Consider the following 14629-nt stretch of genomic DNA (forward strand, 5'->3'; position numbering starts at 1 on the left):
TCCTTACCCCGAACGGCAATAGAATGAATACGAATAAAGTTGTCGATGTTCTAGAATGGTCTACACCGACATATCTCCATGATGGTCAAGTACTTGTGGCATTTGTAAATTTTTATGGACGGTTTATATTAGGATATTCAAGGATTGTTGCCCCGCTTACAGCTTTAACGAAGGAAAATGTTAAATTCGAATGGACAGATAAAAAGGAGGAAGCCTTTCAAATTTCAAAAAAAATGTTTACAATGACACCTATTCTAGTTCATTTTGATCCGGATCGAAATATTTTGGTGGAAATCAATGCATCCAACTATGTTTCAGCGGGAATTCTATCGCAACGTGATGATGAATAAGTTTTACATCCGGCCGCTTTCTTTTCTAAGGAACATTCCCCTGCGGAATGTGATGATGAAATTTATTCCAAGGAACCTCTAGTGATCGTGCGATGTTTCGAAGAGGAGCGACATCATCAGGAAGGAGCACAATTCCCCATTGAAGTTTTTAGTGATTATCGGAATTTGGAATATTTCACGACGACGAAATTGTTAAATCGCCGACAAGCTCTTTGGTCTGAATTCCCACCAGGAAAACAAGGAGCGAAACCAAATGCATTGACTACAAGGTCGGGTAACCTACCTAAAGAACGGGATGAACGGTTGACGCATCAGAGCCAACTGGTTCTGAAGCGGAAAAATTTGGATATAAAGCCAAGTTTGTTCGCTGGTTCTTTAGCAAATGAATCCGCTGAAGCAATGTCTACTATGGAGTAGTTATTTTCAAAAGTTTACCAAGTCGATAGTTTTCCTAACGAAATCCTCGCTATGCTTTGGAGTGATGTTCGCCATTCCAATAAAATCTCACTTGCCGAATGTATGGAAGACAACAATGGTCGGCTACTTTATGGAGGTGCACTCTACGTACCGAACGACACTGACCTCCAGTTGAGACTCCTAAAGAAATATAATGATAAACCATCAGGAGTCCATCCGGGTAGAGCAAAGACATTGGAACTCTTAACCCCGGAGTATTTTTGGTAACAAATGCGAAAAGATTTCAATCGATATGTCAGGAATTGCAATTTGTGTGTCCGAAGCAAGGCACCACACAATGCACCTTGCGGATTACCTCGCCAAGTGCCAATACCCGAGGGACCATGCACAGATGTCTCGATGCATTTTGTTACTGACCTCCCTGAGAGTCATGGATATAATGCAATTTTAGTTGTTGTCGATAGACTAACTAGAATATGACATCTAATACTAAAGAGATAGTAGGCATCCCAAATATGACATCTCACCTTTTAACGCCGCACCGCCTCCCAAAAGGTGACCCACCGTGGCAAATCTGCCTAAATCCTAACGCTAGCCCTGTCTTCGCTAGCAATTGACCTTAGATTTGACATCTTGACGATCCCACCTGCTACCTACCTGCGTAGCTGCCTACCTGCTTTCTTTCTACCTATCGACCTACCTCCCACCTATGTCAATTCACACCTCCTACCAGCAGTGATACCTACCTCATACCTACAGCGTTACCTGGATACGTATTTACCTACCTGTATTTTGATGCCTGTACTGACGCCGCTACAGACTGCTAAATATCAGCAAATTGAAGTCCAAATCGATACCAGATTGCATCAAAATTGCAGTAAATTGACACTCAAGTTGACACGCAAAATGATACAAAAACATCTACTAATTGCATCAAGTCGAAACCCAAATCAGTATCAAATATACGGTCAAATCAATGCTCAAATCTACGCACAAATTGACAACTGACGGTGCACTTCATCAACGTCAATTAAGCTCGAAATGGGTAGGTGGGTAAGCAAGCAAGTATGGGGGTAGGCAGGTAAGCAAGCAGGTGAGGGGGTAGGCAGTGGGGAATGGGGATAGGCAGGGAGGTACGGGGTAGATACGTAGGCAGGCAAGCAGACAGACAGACAGGCAGCAAGGCAGCCGCCGGAGTTAGGTAGGTAGGTAGTCAGATGTAGAGGTAGGTAGTGTGCTAGCAGATATGTACATAGAAAAATATATAGACAGATCGACGAATATATGTTACAGGCGCGCAGAAAAATTGTCCGAGCCGGTGTACCCTTTGCCGAGTGATCTCATTCTCTCAGCACAAACTGCTAGTGAAACACGTTAACCATTCCAAAGATACTAGTGTTGGGACAGCGTTAGACTCTAAAAGATGAATTCGTGTCTAAACCTATTGCAACGACTTCCTTTGAGAAAGAGTCGTACTTGCTCTGTTTCGGTAAGTTCTGGCGTCGGCCTACAGGTAAGGAAAAATTTTGTTGAATATAGGGCATCTGGGGCGTTGGGGGCATCTTGGGCGCCCAGGTGACACCAGACGACATGTCATTTTTTGCTGATGCATAACTGACCCTGATAACTCTTTATAACGGGGCTACTATCAGACCGTTATAATAATACCTGTTTTACCAGTAAGAGCCATACGACCCTAGGGTAACCGCAGCTTGTTCTTCATCAACGGGTGAAGACAAGGGCAGGTGAGCCCGTACCTATATTAGTATGGAGGGTAGGGATCTCAGCGAGCAACAAGCCTCATGAGTCAAGTTCGGCGATTGGGTAAAACTAGAACAGAAGAACAAGCATGCCAAACAGGAAGGGTAACCCCTAACATAAGTTACCCTACCTTGGTGGTCGACCTTTAAGGTGCAATAAATTTGCAACCGATGTCCAGAAAATATGCTGTAGCACGTTGAATATGCTTTAGCACGTCAGGAACGATCCTGGCGGGGCTCGGGTCAATCTGGGCTAATCTAATGAACGTGTTGTGGAGTTGATGAAACGCTGCAAAATAAACACATTTTAGACCCAAAAAATAATCCCCAAGGCGTCAAACTGCCGGAACCCTCCTATTTCAACCCGGTGCATCTTTGGGGAGTATGAGTACAACCCAAGCTACTAAAAGCAAGCCTTGCTTTACAAAACACCAAATCTATTCTAAAACAAATTGAATAAGCAATTGCTATCTGGTCGGTTTTTTCCACTAGTTCTTAGGATCCCGAACAGCTCTTGGCAGAGATTGCGTGATTTGACTCGGGCGGAAGTTCGTCCGAGGTGTGGTAGCTACTCCTCTCGCCCCTAATAGGAAATACTCGCTGTGCCCCCGACTATTGACAGGCAGTTTTGCCGTCAGAAACAAAGAACCTGAACAAGAGTACTGAACTTTTATAAAGAACTCGGTAGTGCCCCAGTGTGGCCTCTCATAATCATCGGGTCTTTACTACCGAGAAGACCCCTTAAAGTTATTAAGTTTCTAGACTACAAATAACGATCAAACAAAAACAAACTCTATCTTTCTGTCCGACGAGTCCCATCATAACTCGTTCGCTTCCTTTATCATTTCTACCTGATCGAAGTCAAGGTCGTGCCCCATCATAGCACCCCCGTTATACTCTTTCCGCAATTCTAACCCGAAGCGCTTAGCGTTTACTGTACTTTTCGCTCAACTCCCTTCCCAACCCAATACAACTAATATCATTCCCATACTTCAACCAATAAAACGATTCCGTAGACTTCTCGATAACAGGGCAGCTGGAGGCGGTCGGGTCGTGATACGGAGCCATTTCAACTGTTTCATCTATAAGTACAAACAGGGCCCGGTTACATACTGAGGGTTATTGTTAGAAGCTAGTTACATAGTGACATGCAAGTACCAGCAGTTTGTTTAGCCACAACCTGTCAGAGTAACCTAATAATAAGCGATGGGAAGAAGATTTATTCCTGGTAATAATGACCGACAAGTCTATGTCTCGCCAATGATTAGAAAGCCAGTCAGAATGAAGCTCTCAGTGTTCAACAATCATATGCATACTATGAGCATTGTAAGTTCACCTGTAGTAACAGAGACTATACGTCAGAAGTCTACAGTAAACGACGTTTCTACAACAATGATCAAACTCATACACGAGCGGCAGCTTATTTATGCAGACACAATTTTGAAACAACAAAGATTGTAGGTACTACAAAGGTTTTAATTCAGTGTGGTTGCCATCGAAACCAAAAGCACTCACTGACACTTGAAAAGAAATGAAGTAGCGATAATATTGCTTCACTTCCGTCAGTATGTATCCCCGAAGTTTAATAAGAAGTAGGAGTAGATAACGGAGTCCTTCGGAGTATAAGTACACATGATCATTCGCGTTCAACTATCGGATATCGTTAATCTTCATTCGCGGTCTCAAGTATTTTACTCGGTAGCGAAGCTTTTAAAGATAATTGAGTTCTAGCGATAGTATCTTTGAATAATCTGTACCTGTTTTCTATCTTGTACAGCCGGATCTATTCTATTGAATTTTAGTGATCAATAGAAAATCTGACCCAGTTACAACTAATATATATTATAACCAAAACTGATTTTACGTTTATATTTCATATACGGTTATTTAAGTCCATGTGAACACCAAAGGTTGTAAATACAAAATTTAGCAGTATTTCAAAAAGGTTCAACTCATTTGAATGATGCCGGTAAATGTTCCCATATGTGTAATGTATCAATTTCATTCATTTGAAGATTGATTTATGTCAACTATAGTTTGTGCTTTTGGATTCTGAAATACATAACAAATTCAGTTTTGTTCTCTGACAAAATAAATTCCCAAAATCAGGCTTTGTCAAATATGAATAACTAGTACTTCATAGAAAAGCGAAGACTATTTTTAATCATATACAAACACAAATAAAATATTTCTATATGATGAACGTATTTCATTCATAATACACTAATACCAAATTGTTTTTTTAATAATGAAATACAGCATTTTTGTTTTTATAAATTTGGTTAACCTAATGAAAACCACAAATATTTTATTCATACCAAACATTTTATCTATAATTGTATTAGTCTCATACAAATTAAAATGATTAGAGGTAATCCTACATATCTAAATTTCTGAAATATTCCAAAACTCACAAAATAGTGTAATCCTGAATTGCAGATTTCAATTCCGTAATTTGTAGTGGATCCTTGGTACCAAAATCGATAAAAACTGGGATTGGAAAATTCTGCATTGGTAGTTGTTTTGGTTCCCCAGTTTGATAATCTCCTTTCCTCCCTGACCCCTCTAAAGCTTTCTCAAAAGTCTTCCACTCAGTTCCTGGTATTTGTCTGACTGAATACCATATTCTTTTTCTTTCCTGACTACCACTATGGTTTGAGGTGTAAATTCTTTGATAGAATCTGGTTTTAACTGGATGTGGCAAAACCCAATTATATTCTAGGAATTGGTAACAGTGTCTTGTTGCCCATGATTTCGCTTTGGAAATCCCAAAATTTCGATCCAAAAAGGTGTGAATTTGTTTGAAAAGTAACCTGAAAGGCTTGTTCTCCCAACTGTTTCTTTCAATACCATCATTGAAGCACCATAGGTATTCTGCCCTCTGTAATGGTGAAAACCGAAATTTGTTGGATGACTCTGTATAATGGTATTCCACCCCTTCCACAACTCTTTTCCTCAACCCTTCCACACTCATCCCAACCTTTCCCAATAAACAATCCCCCATATCGTCACATTCAAAATCCTCCAATGTGTTTGACCACACCTCTTGTCTGAAATTGATAATACAATTGGTAGACAACAGTAACAAAGCCTGATAAACGTAATATTTGTTTGTTGAATGTTTCTTGATTGTATTCAGTATTGCAGCGAATTGATTGTGGATATCAGTGATGGATTTAACCTGACCCCATCTCTTCTTGTATGATTGGTGAAGGCTGTTGTTGTTGAATAGTATTTTCTGAGAATACAAAACCGAAAAATTCCATTTCCTCCAATCAATTTTCTCAGATGGGAGCCAAGGATATCCAAACTCTTGTAAGGATTTTTGAAATGCCATTCCCTCCATCCCCTTATCACCATATATGCCCCCAATGCACTTGTCACGCCATAATCCTGCCTCTCTACTGATATCACCACCTCCATAAGAGAATTTCAATATTCTCAAAAACATCACCATTAAACGAGTGTGTTCCCATGAAACTGTTGTTCTTGCAGGTGTTAGGCCCATTGTATACTCAAATCCAAAGGCGAATTTGTTGATATTTGATTTCAGATACTCAAATATTTCAGTAGTGGGATGAGCCCAGAATGGCCTGTCGAAATTGGGATTGGAATTCTGAATTAATTTTGGTGTTTGATCCGAAAGGTGTTGACTGATCTTGAACAATAAGGACATAGTGATGCGATGTTCCTCTCGTATTCCATAGGACTTCAGGCCATCTGATTTCAATGCTTCATGACATCTCATTTTAGAAGTTTGATAAGCCTTCTGTACTGAATTGATTTCCCACTTTGAACCACCACCAGCTGCGAACCAAGAGGATTTCAAATGAGGATCAACTGCCAACCCTTCCAATGCGTCATTTTGGAATGGATATGTCTTTGCTGCATTGAATATCTCATGTGTAATAGTGTAAAATTGCGAATACACTAATCCCGATTTTCGAAATACACTTTTTTGAGTTGGTGTAAAGGACATGCTAGCTGTATCATTGCTTAATGCCCATTGGTAAAACTCAAACTGATTGGTTTTGATAAAATCCACTTTTGAAATCAAAGTTTTATAGGTTCTAAGGCAACATTTACGCCAGAGATAGGTGATTGGGGTTGCTGAAATAGTTGGTCCCTCAATATGGTTGGTGAATGTTGAGAAAGGAGAACACTTTTCCACATATTCCTTCCCATAATCCAACCAAGTATACTTGGGATCTAAGTATTGGTTATCACAACTGTGACTCCAGAGATCCAAAAATGAATTAAAACAATCATTTGGATTCTCATTCTTGGTTATCAATTTCAAATCCTTCCCATCAAGCATGATAACCATATTTTTGAAATCATGTAATCCCGGATTATTACATTTTGATTTCATTTTGATCCAAATTTCATCCAAGTACTGTGGGGCAATAAGGTAGGTAATCAACTGTGTCGCGCCTGAGGTTTTTGTTCTTCTTGATCTGTTTTCTGTACCAGCCGCATGTGCATTGAGTTTTGCCTTTTCCATTGAGGAGGGTAGATGTTGAAGTATATCTGGAGGACAACATTCATAAACTGCAGGGAAAAATACAGAATCATAAAATCTTTCCAATTCTTTGTCTGTTAGGAAATTGTTGTCCTTGTTTGGGTGGTAAAGATTGGGGAAGAAAATAAAAATATTCAATTCAGTAAATTGAAATATTCTGCCCAAAATGAGATGTGGGATTTTGTGAATTGGAAGTGTATTATTTCGTTTCGTTTTTGGGTTGGTAACAGAAAGGTGTATGTGAAGGTTTTGTTGAATGTTGAGATGTCTGGGAGGAAAGAAAAAAACTCTCAATCCTCTTTTTGCAACAGCCAAAGATTTCGGTAATGCCAATACACTATCAATGTCAAACATAGTATGGATTTGCAATTCTCGATTTTGAATTGTTATGGGTTCCAATGCAAATGAGATTTTGGGTGGAGGAGAGCCTGTTGGTTTTGAAATACCACAAAAAACTGTTCTGAAATCATTTGGTGTAAGATTGTTTTCCGCACTGTTATAAAATGACGCCTTGTTCAAAACATATGGGATTTCAACTCCAAAGGATTGGGGTGTGATTCCCAATGGTGGGAGAATTTTGGCTTTTGACTGCTTAGCACTCTCGATATTTTGTTGCGAATGTTTCTCTTTCCCACATCCTTGGAAACTGTGCAGTTGTTGTACCAAAAAATCCACCACCCTCTCTACTGTACTTTCCCTCTGTTGTTTTTCCAAATCTGAGATTTCATTCGCTTTTCCCAGCCCAAATTCTTCCTCATACTCCTCCTCCTCCTCCTCATCATCAGTTCCACTGAAAATGTAGGAGGAATCTGATTGAATTGAAACCGGGATATGTATTGTAGGAGTTGATAATGAAATATAATTGGAATCTGAAATGAATAATCAGTAAATCATACAATAGAATTATTTCGACTTTATATCGGTACCTTCTGCCTTATCCTGCTCTTCATACCCCTCCTCATCCTCATCGAAAATAGTATTACAATCAGTCGAACTGAAAATGGAGGAATCTGATTGAGCTGAATCCGGGATATGTATTATTCGAGTTGATTCTGAAATATCATAGAGATCTGAAATGAATGAGTAAATCATACAATAGAATTATTTCGAAGTTGTTATATATAATTACCTCTTTCAATATCTAACAAAAGGTTTGCAGAGAAAGGGATTGATTTTGCATGAGATACTATTGCAGTATTGGTATCTGTAATATCGTATTTGGGATTTGTGATATCATATCTCAAATCTTCGGAATTCTGCAATACTGTTGTTGAACTTGTTGCTAATACTGGATTGGATACTTTGTTGTTACCTGTTTATTATCAGTAAGCTGAATTCGAATTGTATTGGAGACTAAATTACCAATCAAAGTTGAGTTGGAATTGGTTATTTTTCTCCTTGCTTTTTTTCCTGTTGGAACTTCTATTTTCAACTCATGTTTTTTTGGGCTTTTTGGTACAGAATCATCAGAATCATGCAAACATAATGGTAACATCTGTTTGTAAATTCTGGCTTGCTTTTGGCGTTGTTGGAAACTGTTAACTGATTTTTTGTTCGAAATCATTTTGTGAAATATGCAGAACTGAAATCTCAGAAAATGTATTTGGTGTTTGGAATTTCTTTGAGAGGATTGAGAGGTAAGTAAGGATTTGGATGAGAATGTAGATTATATATACGTTATATTAACAGTATCATTATAGGGCAACCATTACCAATCGCATGCATGAACTGCAAGATTAACAAAATAATCGAATTCATGTTAATATTAGAATACTTTAAACAAAACTCTATATATGTATAATTGATACAGAAGTATTCATAAACAATTGGAATTATCAATTTTCATGCATTTTGTTTTTACGAATTTCTAAATATTTAATGTAACAAAATATTACCTAATTTAAACAAAAGTGTATTACTGACATACTTTGAAAATACGCATTTAAAATAATATATATTATTTCAAATACAGTATTGCAAAACTTATTTCAAAATGATTTAAAGCATATGGCAATCAGACAAAAATGACATCTCGTTTTGCGGCACCTGTGGGCCTGAGATGCCCCAGATTCTCCAGATACACCAAGACTTTTACTTGCCTGTAGACGGACGCTGGAGCGCACCGAAACGTAGCCAGTGCGACTCTTTGCCAAAGGACGTCCTCGCGACACGTTTTGATGCAAAGTCACCTCCTGCTGTCTTCAATCTAGAATCCTTGGCCCGATTAACGGGTTTCGCTATCAGTTTTTGTTGGTAGAATGATATCACTCGGCAAACGGTAAATCAACTAGATATTGTTTCCGCGCGCCAGTAACATATATTCGTATATATATATATATAATTCTCTATGTACATATTTTCTAGCACACTACCTACCTCCGCACTTCCTTGCCTGCGTGCCGACCTTCACGCTTGACTGCCTGCATACCTACCTCCGTGCGCTAACTGGCTGGCTGCCTGCTGCCTGACTACCCCTTACCTGCCTGCTTACATACCTACCTAACCATTAGAAGCTTAATTGACGTTGATTTTGTGCACCGTTAGTCGTCTATTTGAGTGTAGATTTGATGCTGATTTAGGTTTCGAATTGGTGCAATTAGTCATCATTTTGGGTCTCAATTCAGGCCTTGATTTGCTGCGAATTACATGGAATATGGTATCAATTTGCGTGTGTATCTAGGGCTATTTAGGAGTCTGTAGCGGTGTCAGTACAGGCGACAAAATACAGGTAGGTAAATACGTATCCAGGCATCGCTTCAGGTAGTAGGTAGGCATCGCTGCGGGTAGGAAGTAGGTGTCGACGTTGGTAGGTGTCGACGCTAGTAAGAGGTAGGTGTTGATGTAGGCCTCGAGAGGAAGGTAGGCAGATAGGCAGGAACGCAGCAGGTAGACAGGTAGGCCGGTGAGTAAACAGTTGGGAATCCTTAGGATTTCAACTCTGACAGAATTCACTAGCGAGCTGAGGGGCTCGCGCCAGGACTTACGCCGATTCGCAACAGTGAGCTGCATTTTGGGAGACAGTGCGGCGTCAAGACGCGAGGTGTCATATTTGTAACGTCGACTAGGCGTCAAACGGTAAGGGGTCATATTTCGGACATCTATCATGCGTTATAAGACGAGATATCATATTTTGTATGCCTACTAGTCGACAAAACACAACGTATCGGATTTTGGTGACGGCGGGATGAGGTTTTGTGAGCAATATACGAGGTTTTGGGGGTGGAAGGTCAATTTTGACAACTGGGAGCGAGGATTCGTTCAGGCGAAACCCGTTTTTCGCTGATGGCTGTTTCCTCACTGTTTCTGTAAGTGTTACCATAGGACTGACCACCCCAATTTCTGAAGCATTCGTTATACCTACTCAAAATGAGATAATCTTCACTTTGCCTCATTTGGATTGGTACATCTTCGTGAAATTGGAAGCCTCCAGTCCCTCAATTGAGATTTAATATGGGTATCAACAATACCATTGTACGGTCAGTACCGAGATACTGATATGTGTACAGTACAGTATACTGTTGACACCTAGCCAATCATTAATTTACAGCTACGTTTTTGTCGATTCGTGAAAGATAAGGTAATTAGTTTTGATTTTGATATAATTTCAGCAAAAATTGTGGTGGTGAGAAGTAATCGATTAACAAAGTACTAATATCACTGATACTGCCAATCTGTAATGCGTGTTACTTCGCATGACAATGTTTCCTGATATCAGAGACAATCAGTTATTTTTTGATAATCTATATCTTCAAAAATTTGATATGTACCCTAGGTAGTCTCTATTAGATAAGGTTGTGGAAATTACATTAGAATGTACCAATTAGGTCTCGAGAATCCCCACCTTCATCGCTATCTCACCTGCTACCTAACCTCATACCTCAATGCCTACCTCCCTTTTATCTCACCTTGTATCTCGAAACCTACTTTCAAACTTCCCTCCTACATACTTTGATACCTATATATGTATGCAACTAACTTTGCATTTTGACATCTGTACTGATACTGTTACATTCATCGATTAGTTAATACACTGGGTTATGAGTAGTTGGACTATTCGGAAAGATTCTATTGAGTTCTATCGGGTTCTGTTAGTTCCGAATGTATGAGTTACTCTGGATTTATTATAACTGGGATGTCTTTCGGTATATTAGGAGGTTTCACCCTCGCCTCTGTTCTCTTTCTATTCTTTTTTTTGATACCTAACGTCTTCTGTACCCAAGTTGTCTATTACTATATAATATCACTTCATCTTTTTTACTCAAGAATATCACCCTGCTGCTGCTTCCCTTGTTCTGTTAACCCTTACCAACGCTAGAGTCCCTCAGGACTGCTATCGTAGGCTCCCATACCGATCTCTAGTACCAAGTTTGTACCCTACGCAATACTCACTACATCAGCAAGCTCGCCTATTACCCAGGGCGCAGCCCCTACGTCCTGGTGGGCATTCTGCGCCACGAGCGCCCAGCGCGTCCGGCACCGCCAGAGTACAACCTTCGCGCCAGGCTCCGCCGTAGGACCGTCCCACTCTCTGGGACCGCCAGGAGATATGGCTCACGTCCGGAGGGCACTCGTCAATGCTCTGGTCGCCTGGGCCGCCATCAGATTCCATCTCCCTCCGGAGACGCTAGGATGGAGTGACTCCGCCCACAGCACCTAGGAACTTTTGCTTCTTTTGATTACGTCAGTAGTACACGCGAGCACTTCCCAATGCTCTCACAGTTTTCTTGAATGCTCTCACGGCACGACGAATGCTCTCACGGCACGGCGAATGCTCTCACGGCACCGCGAATGCTCTCACGGCACCACGAATGCTCCCGCGAATGCTCCCGCGAATGCTCCCGCGAATGCTCCCGCGAATGCTCCCGCGAATGCTCCCGCGAATGCTCCCGCGAATGCTCCCGCGAAAGCTCCCGCGAACGCTCCCGTGAACGCTCCCACGAACGCTCCCGCGAGGGCTTCCGCGAGTGCTCCCAGAGCACTCACCAATGCTCACAGAGCTGAGGCATTCGTCATACCCACTCAAGGTGAGGCAACCCTCATTTGGGCTTCTTTGGATTGATACACCGTCCTCAAAGGATAGGAAGGCCGCACCAGTCCCTCAAAAGATATCTAACGTGGGTATCCTCAATGCCGCTGTACGGTCAGTCGCAGGATACTGATACGAGCACTGTCCTGTATACTGGTGACGACTACCCAACCTTTGACGGACGTGTATGTTTCTGTCGATTCGTGAAAGGCATAATTAGCCTTGAGGTTGAGGCCATGGTACGGCTCGTCTGAAAAGCTCAATGTCCATGCATAAGCAGCAAACATGGACTGGCATTGACCTCCTGGAGCGAGCTTGCTGGATAGACAGACTCAGATACTGAGCGGCCGAAACTTTACCTCCTTCTTCCAATCCGCATGCATAGCAGAACGATACGAATTTTGAATTAGAGAGTCCAATTGGGTCTAACGTTCCTAGAGCACTCAAGAATGCCCTCACGGCTTTACAAGTATTCAACTAAATTCATTCCACGTACGCAAGTCTATCCTAGTATTTACCAACCAATTACCAGTCTCCACCTCAAACAAATAGGCCATTCCCAATATACTCCGAATATTAACGACCCACATCCTCTTCCTCCTCCTCCTACAAACCTTCAGGAGCCCATGTGAGCTATCAGCGATACCACGATCCTTTGCCTCGAGTAGCTCCACTATACATAGTCTATGTGCTCGCCCCCCACTGTCCCGCAGCTTGAACAAAGCCTCGACACGTCCTGGTAAGCGTCCCCGAAATACTCCCCACTCCTCTGAGGACGCTACCGACACCCATACCCAATCCTTTCTTATTTTCCCTTTCCTAAAAGCTGCGTTTCCCGTAGACCTGATATTGTGAACCTCGTACACCTCAGGTCTTTGGAAGATTGGTATCGGAACCTGCAAACATGTGAACATCTCCACCCGGCGCTCTAAAATGCTCTCAGAGCTTCCGGCAAAGCTTTGAGAGCATCCCGCATCCTCTGCATACTCTTTTATCAGGCGATATAACGTGGTATGGCTTATTTGCAGTCCATCCGCAATATTGAAAAGTCTTTCCGATTTCGTGGAGGGGTTGCAAAGACGCCTTAGAGGCAGTCGGCCTTCTACTATGGATCGTTCATTTGGTGTTTTTTTCCGGTCTTCGATTTTAAAAATCTCAAGTAACTCCTTCAGGTTATCTCGATGGCTCCAAAGGATGTCGTCAGTGCTCTCAGGACCTCCAACAATGTCTTTCAGATTCAGCATTCGAATCTCTAACGCCAACCGCCGCCCCCCATAGTCCAGTATCTGCGTTGCAGCATCGACCTTGTTCGATGCTTCCGTATGCCTCTTTTATTTGACGTACATGGGCGAGTTCGCTGATGTCGGTGGAGTACTGGGGAATGCTCCCAAAGCGCTCGACATGTTCCCGATAGTGCGTTAACACGTGCAATTAGATGAAGTTGAAGTGAGACCTTTCCCGTATCTCGCGAATCTCCTCCAAACCTCGCTGAGCGCTCTGGGAGCCTGAGGTCTTCACAGCTTTTGTCCGATCTCTCGCATCCTTAACCGTCCTCTTGTACGCCCGGAATTCTAAAAAGATATCCTTGTGCTTATGGAAATCCTCGAGATAGCTCTCCAAATAATTCAGTGTGCTCGTCGTATGACTCCCATACTGCGCCATTAAGTGGAAGTCGATTAAGCCTCGTACACATTTCAATGCCTTTGCGAAGTCGCCCCTGACAGCCACCCCCGGGTTTCTCAAAGCAGCCGCGAGTGCTCCAAGAACGACCCGCCCCAGATTTCTCATCTCCTTCCCTTGCCATTGGGTTGTGGCACGATATGCCTTGTTCGGTACTGCCAGTCCAGGGTAAGGCGCAATCGAGGCCCAAGCCTTGTCAAATTCCTCCAATCGATTGTGCTTCTTCAAGAAAGCCTGAACCCACTCCATCATGTGCTTCAACATCCCTAGGTAGATATTGTGCAGAATGTCCGGTTTGTTGAGATCGTATGGATTAACCCTCGGCATACCCCAGAAAGCATTGAAGAGTGTCTTTACTGATCTCGCGACAAGGTATTCCACCGGTCCCAGGTTTCCCGGGTTCTCCCTGAATAGCTTTACCCTCTCCCGGTAATCCTCGTGATCGCGCGTAGGGCTCCGGCGAGTGCTCCCAAGACTGTGGAATTCCACCTCGCATCTTGGACAAGAGCTAGTACTAATATTTTGTAAGTTTGAATACTCAGGTTGATCAGCGATCCAACCCGACAACACCGGAAAGCATAGACGTTCGTACCCGTCGGCGCATGCGATTAGCTCGCCTTCCTGAGAGCACTCCCGAATGCTCTGAAAGATCTCCCCAAGGGCGCGATGCAGCGCCATTTGACTCTGACGTCGTAAAGCGGAATTAGCGAGTGAGTTCTTCCCGAGCTTAGGTGGGACTGGCAGTAGCCCTAGGAGAATTAACGAATGCCCGGTGGGCTTGCTCCGGACCGATGACTTGATGTTCCTGATGGTAAAATAGATTGGCCAGGCTTTCTTATCCCCACTAAAATTTGTCAAATGTGTGCCATCTGAC

General features: G+C 42.2%; 3 protein-coding genes across 3 annotated transcripts; 1 reads left to right on the forward strand and 2 right to left on the reverse strand.

Moving 5' to 3' along the window:
• Positions 1-9731: 9731 nt before the first annotated feature.
• LAJ45_11720 (uncharacterized protein) lies at positions 9732-10136 on the reverse strand (the record flags this gene model as incomplete). Its single annotated transcript, XM_046121195.1, has 1 exon — positions 9732-10136. One exon carries the CDS (start codon positions 10134-10136, stop codon positions 9732-9734), a length of 405 nt encoding a protein of 134 aa, XP_045965608.1.
• Positions 10137-11817: 1681 nt separating this feature from the next.
• LAJ45_11721 (uncharacterized protein) lies at positions 11818-12108 on the forward strand (the record flags this gene model as incomplete). The annotated part of the gene is made up of 1 exon (XM_046121196.1): positions 11818-12108. One exon carries the CDS (start codon positions 11818-11820, stop codon positions 12106-12108), a length of 291 nt encoding a protein of 96 aa, XP_045965609.1.
• A 1398-nt stretch (positions 12109-13506) lies between these two features.
• Positions 13507-14433, reverse strand: LAJ45_11722 (uncharacterized protein; the record flags this gene model as incomplete). Its single annotated transcript, XM_046121197.1, has 1 exon — positions 13507-14433. One exon carries the CDS (start codon positions 14431-14433, stop codon positions 13507-13509), a length of 927 nt encoding a protein of 308 aa, XP_045965610.1.
• Between the last annotated feature and the right edge of the window lie 196 nt (positions 14434-14629).

This window comes from Morchella importuna (assembly GCF_003444635.1).
Source record: "Morchella importuna strain M04M26 chromosome Unknown Morimp01GS090, whole genome shotgun sequence".
Taxonomy (NCBI): Eukaryota; Fungi; Ascomycota; class Pezizomycetes; order Pezizales; family Morchellaceae; genus Morchella; species Morchella importuna.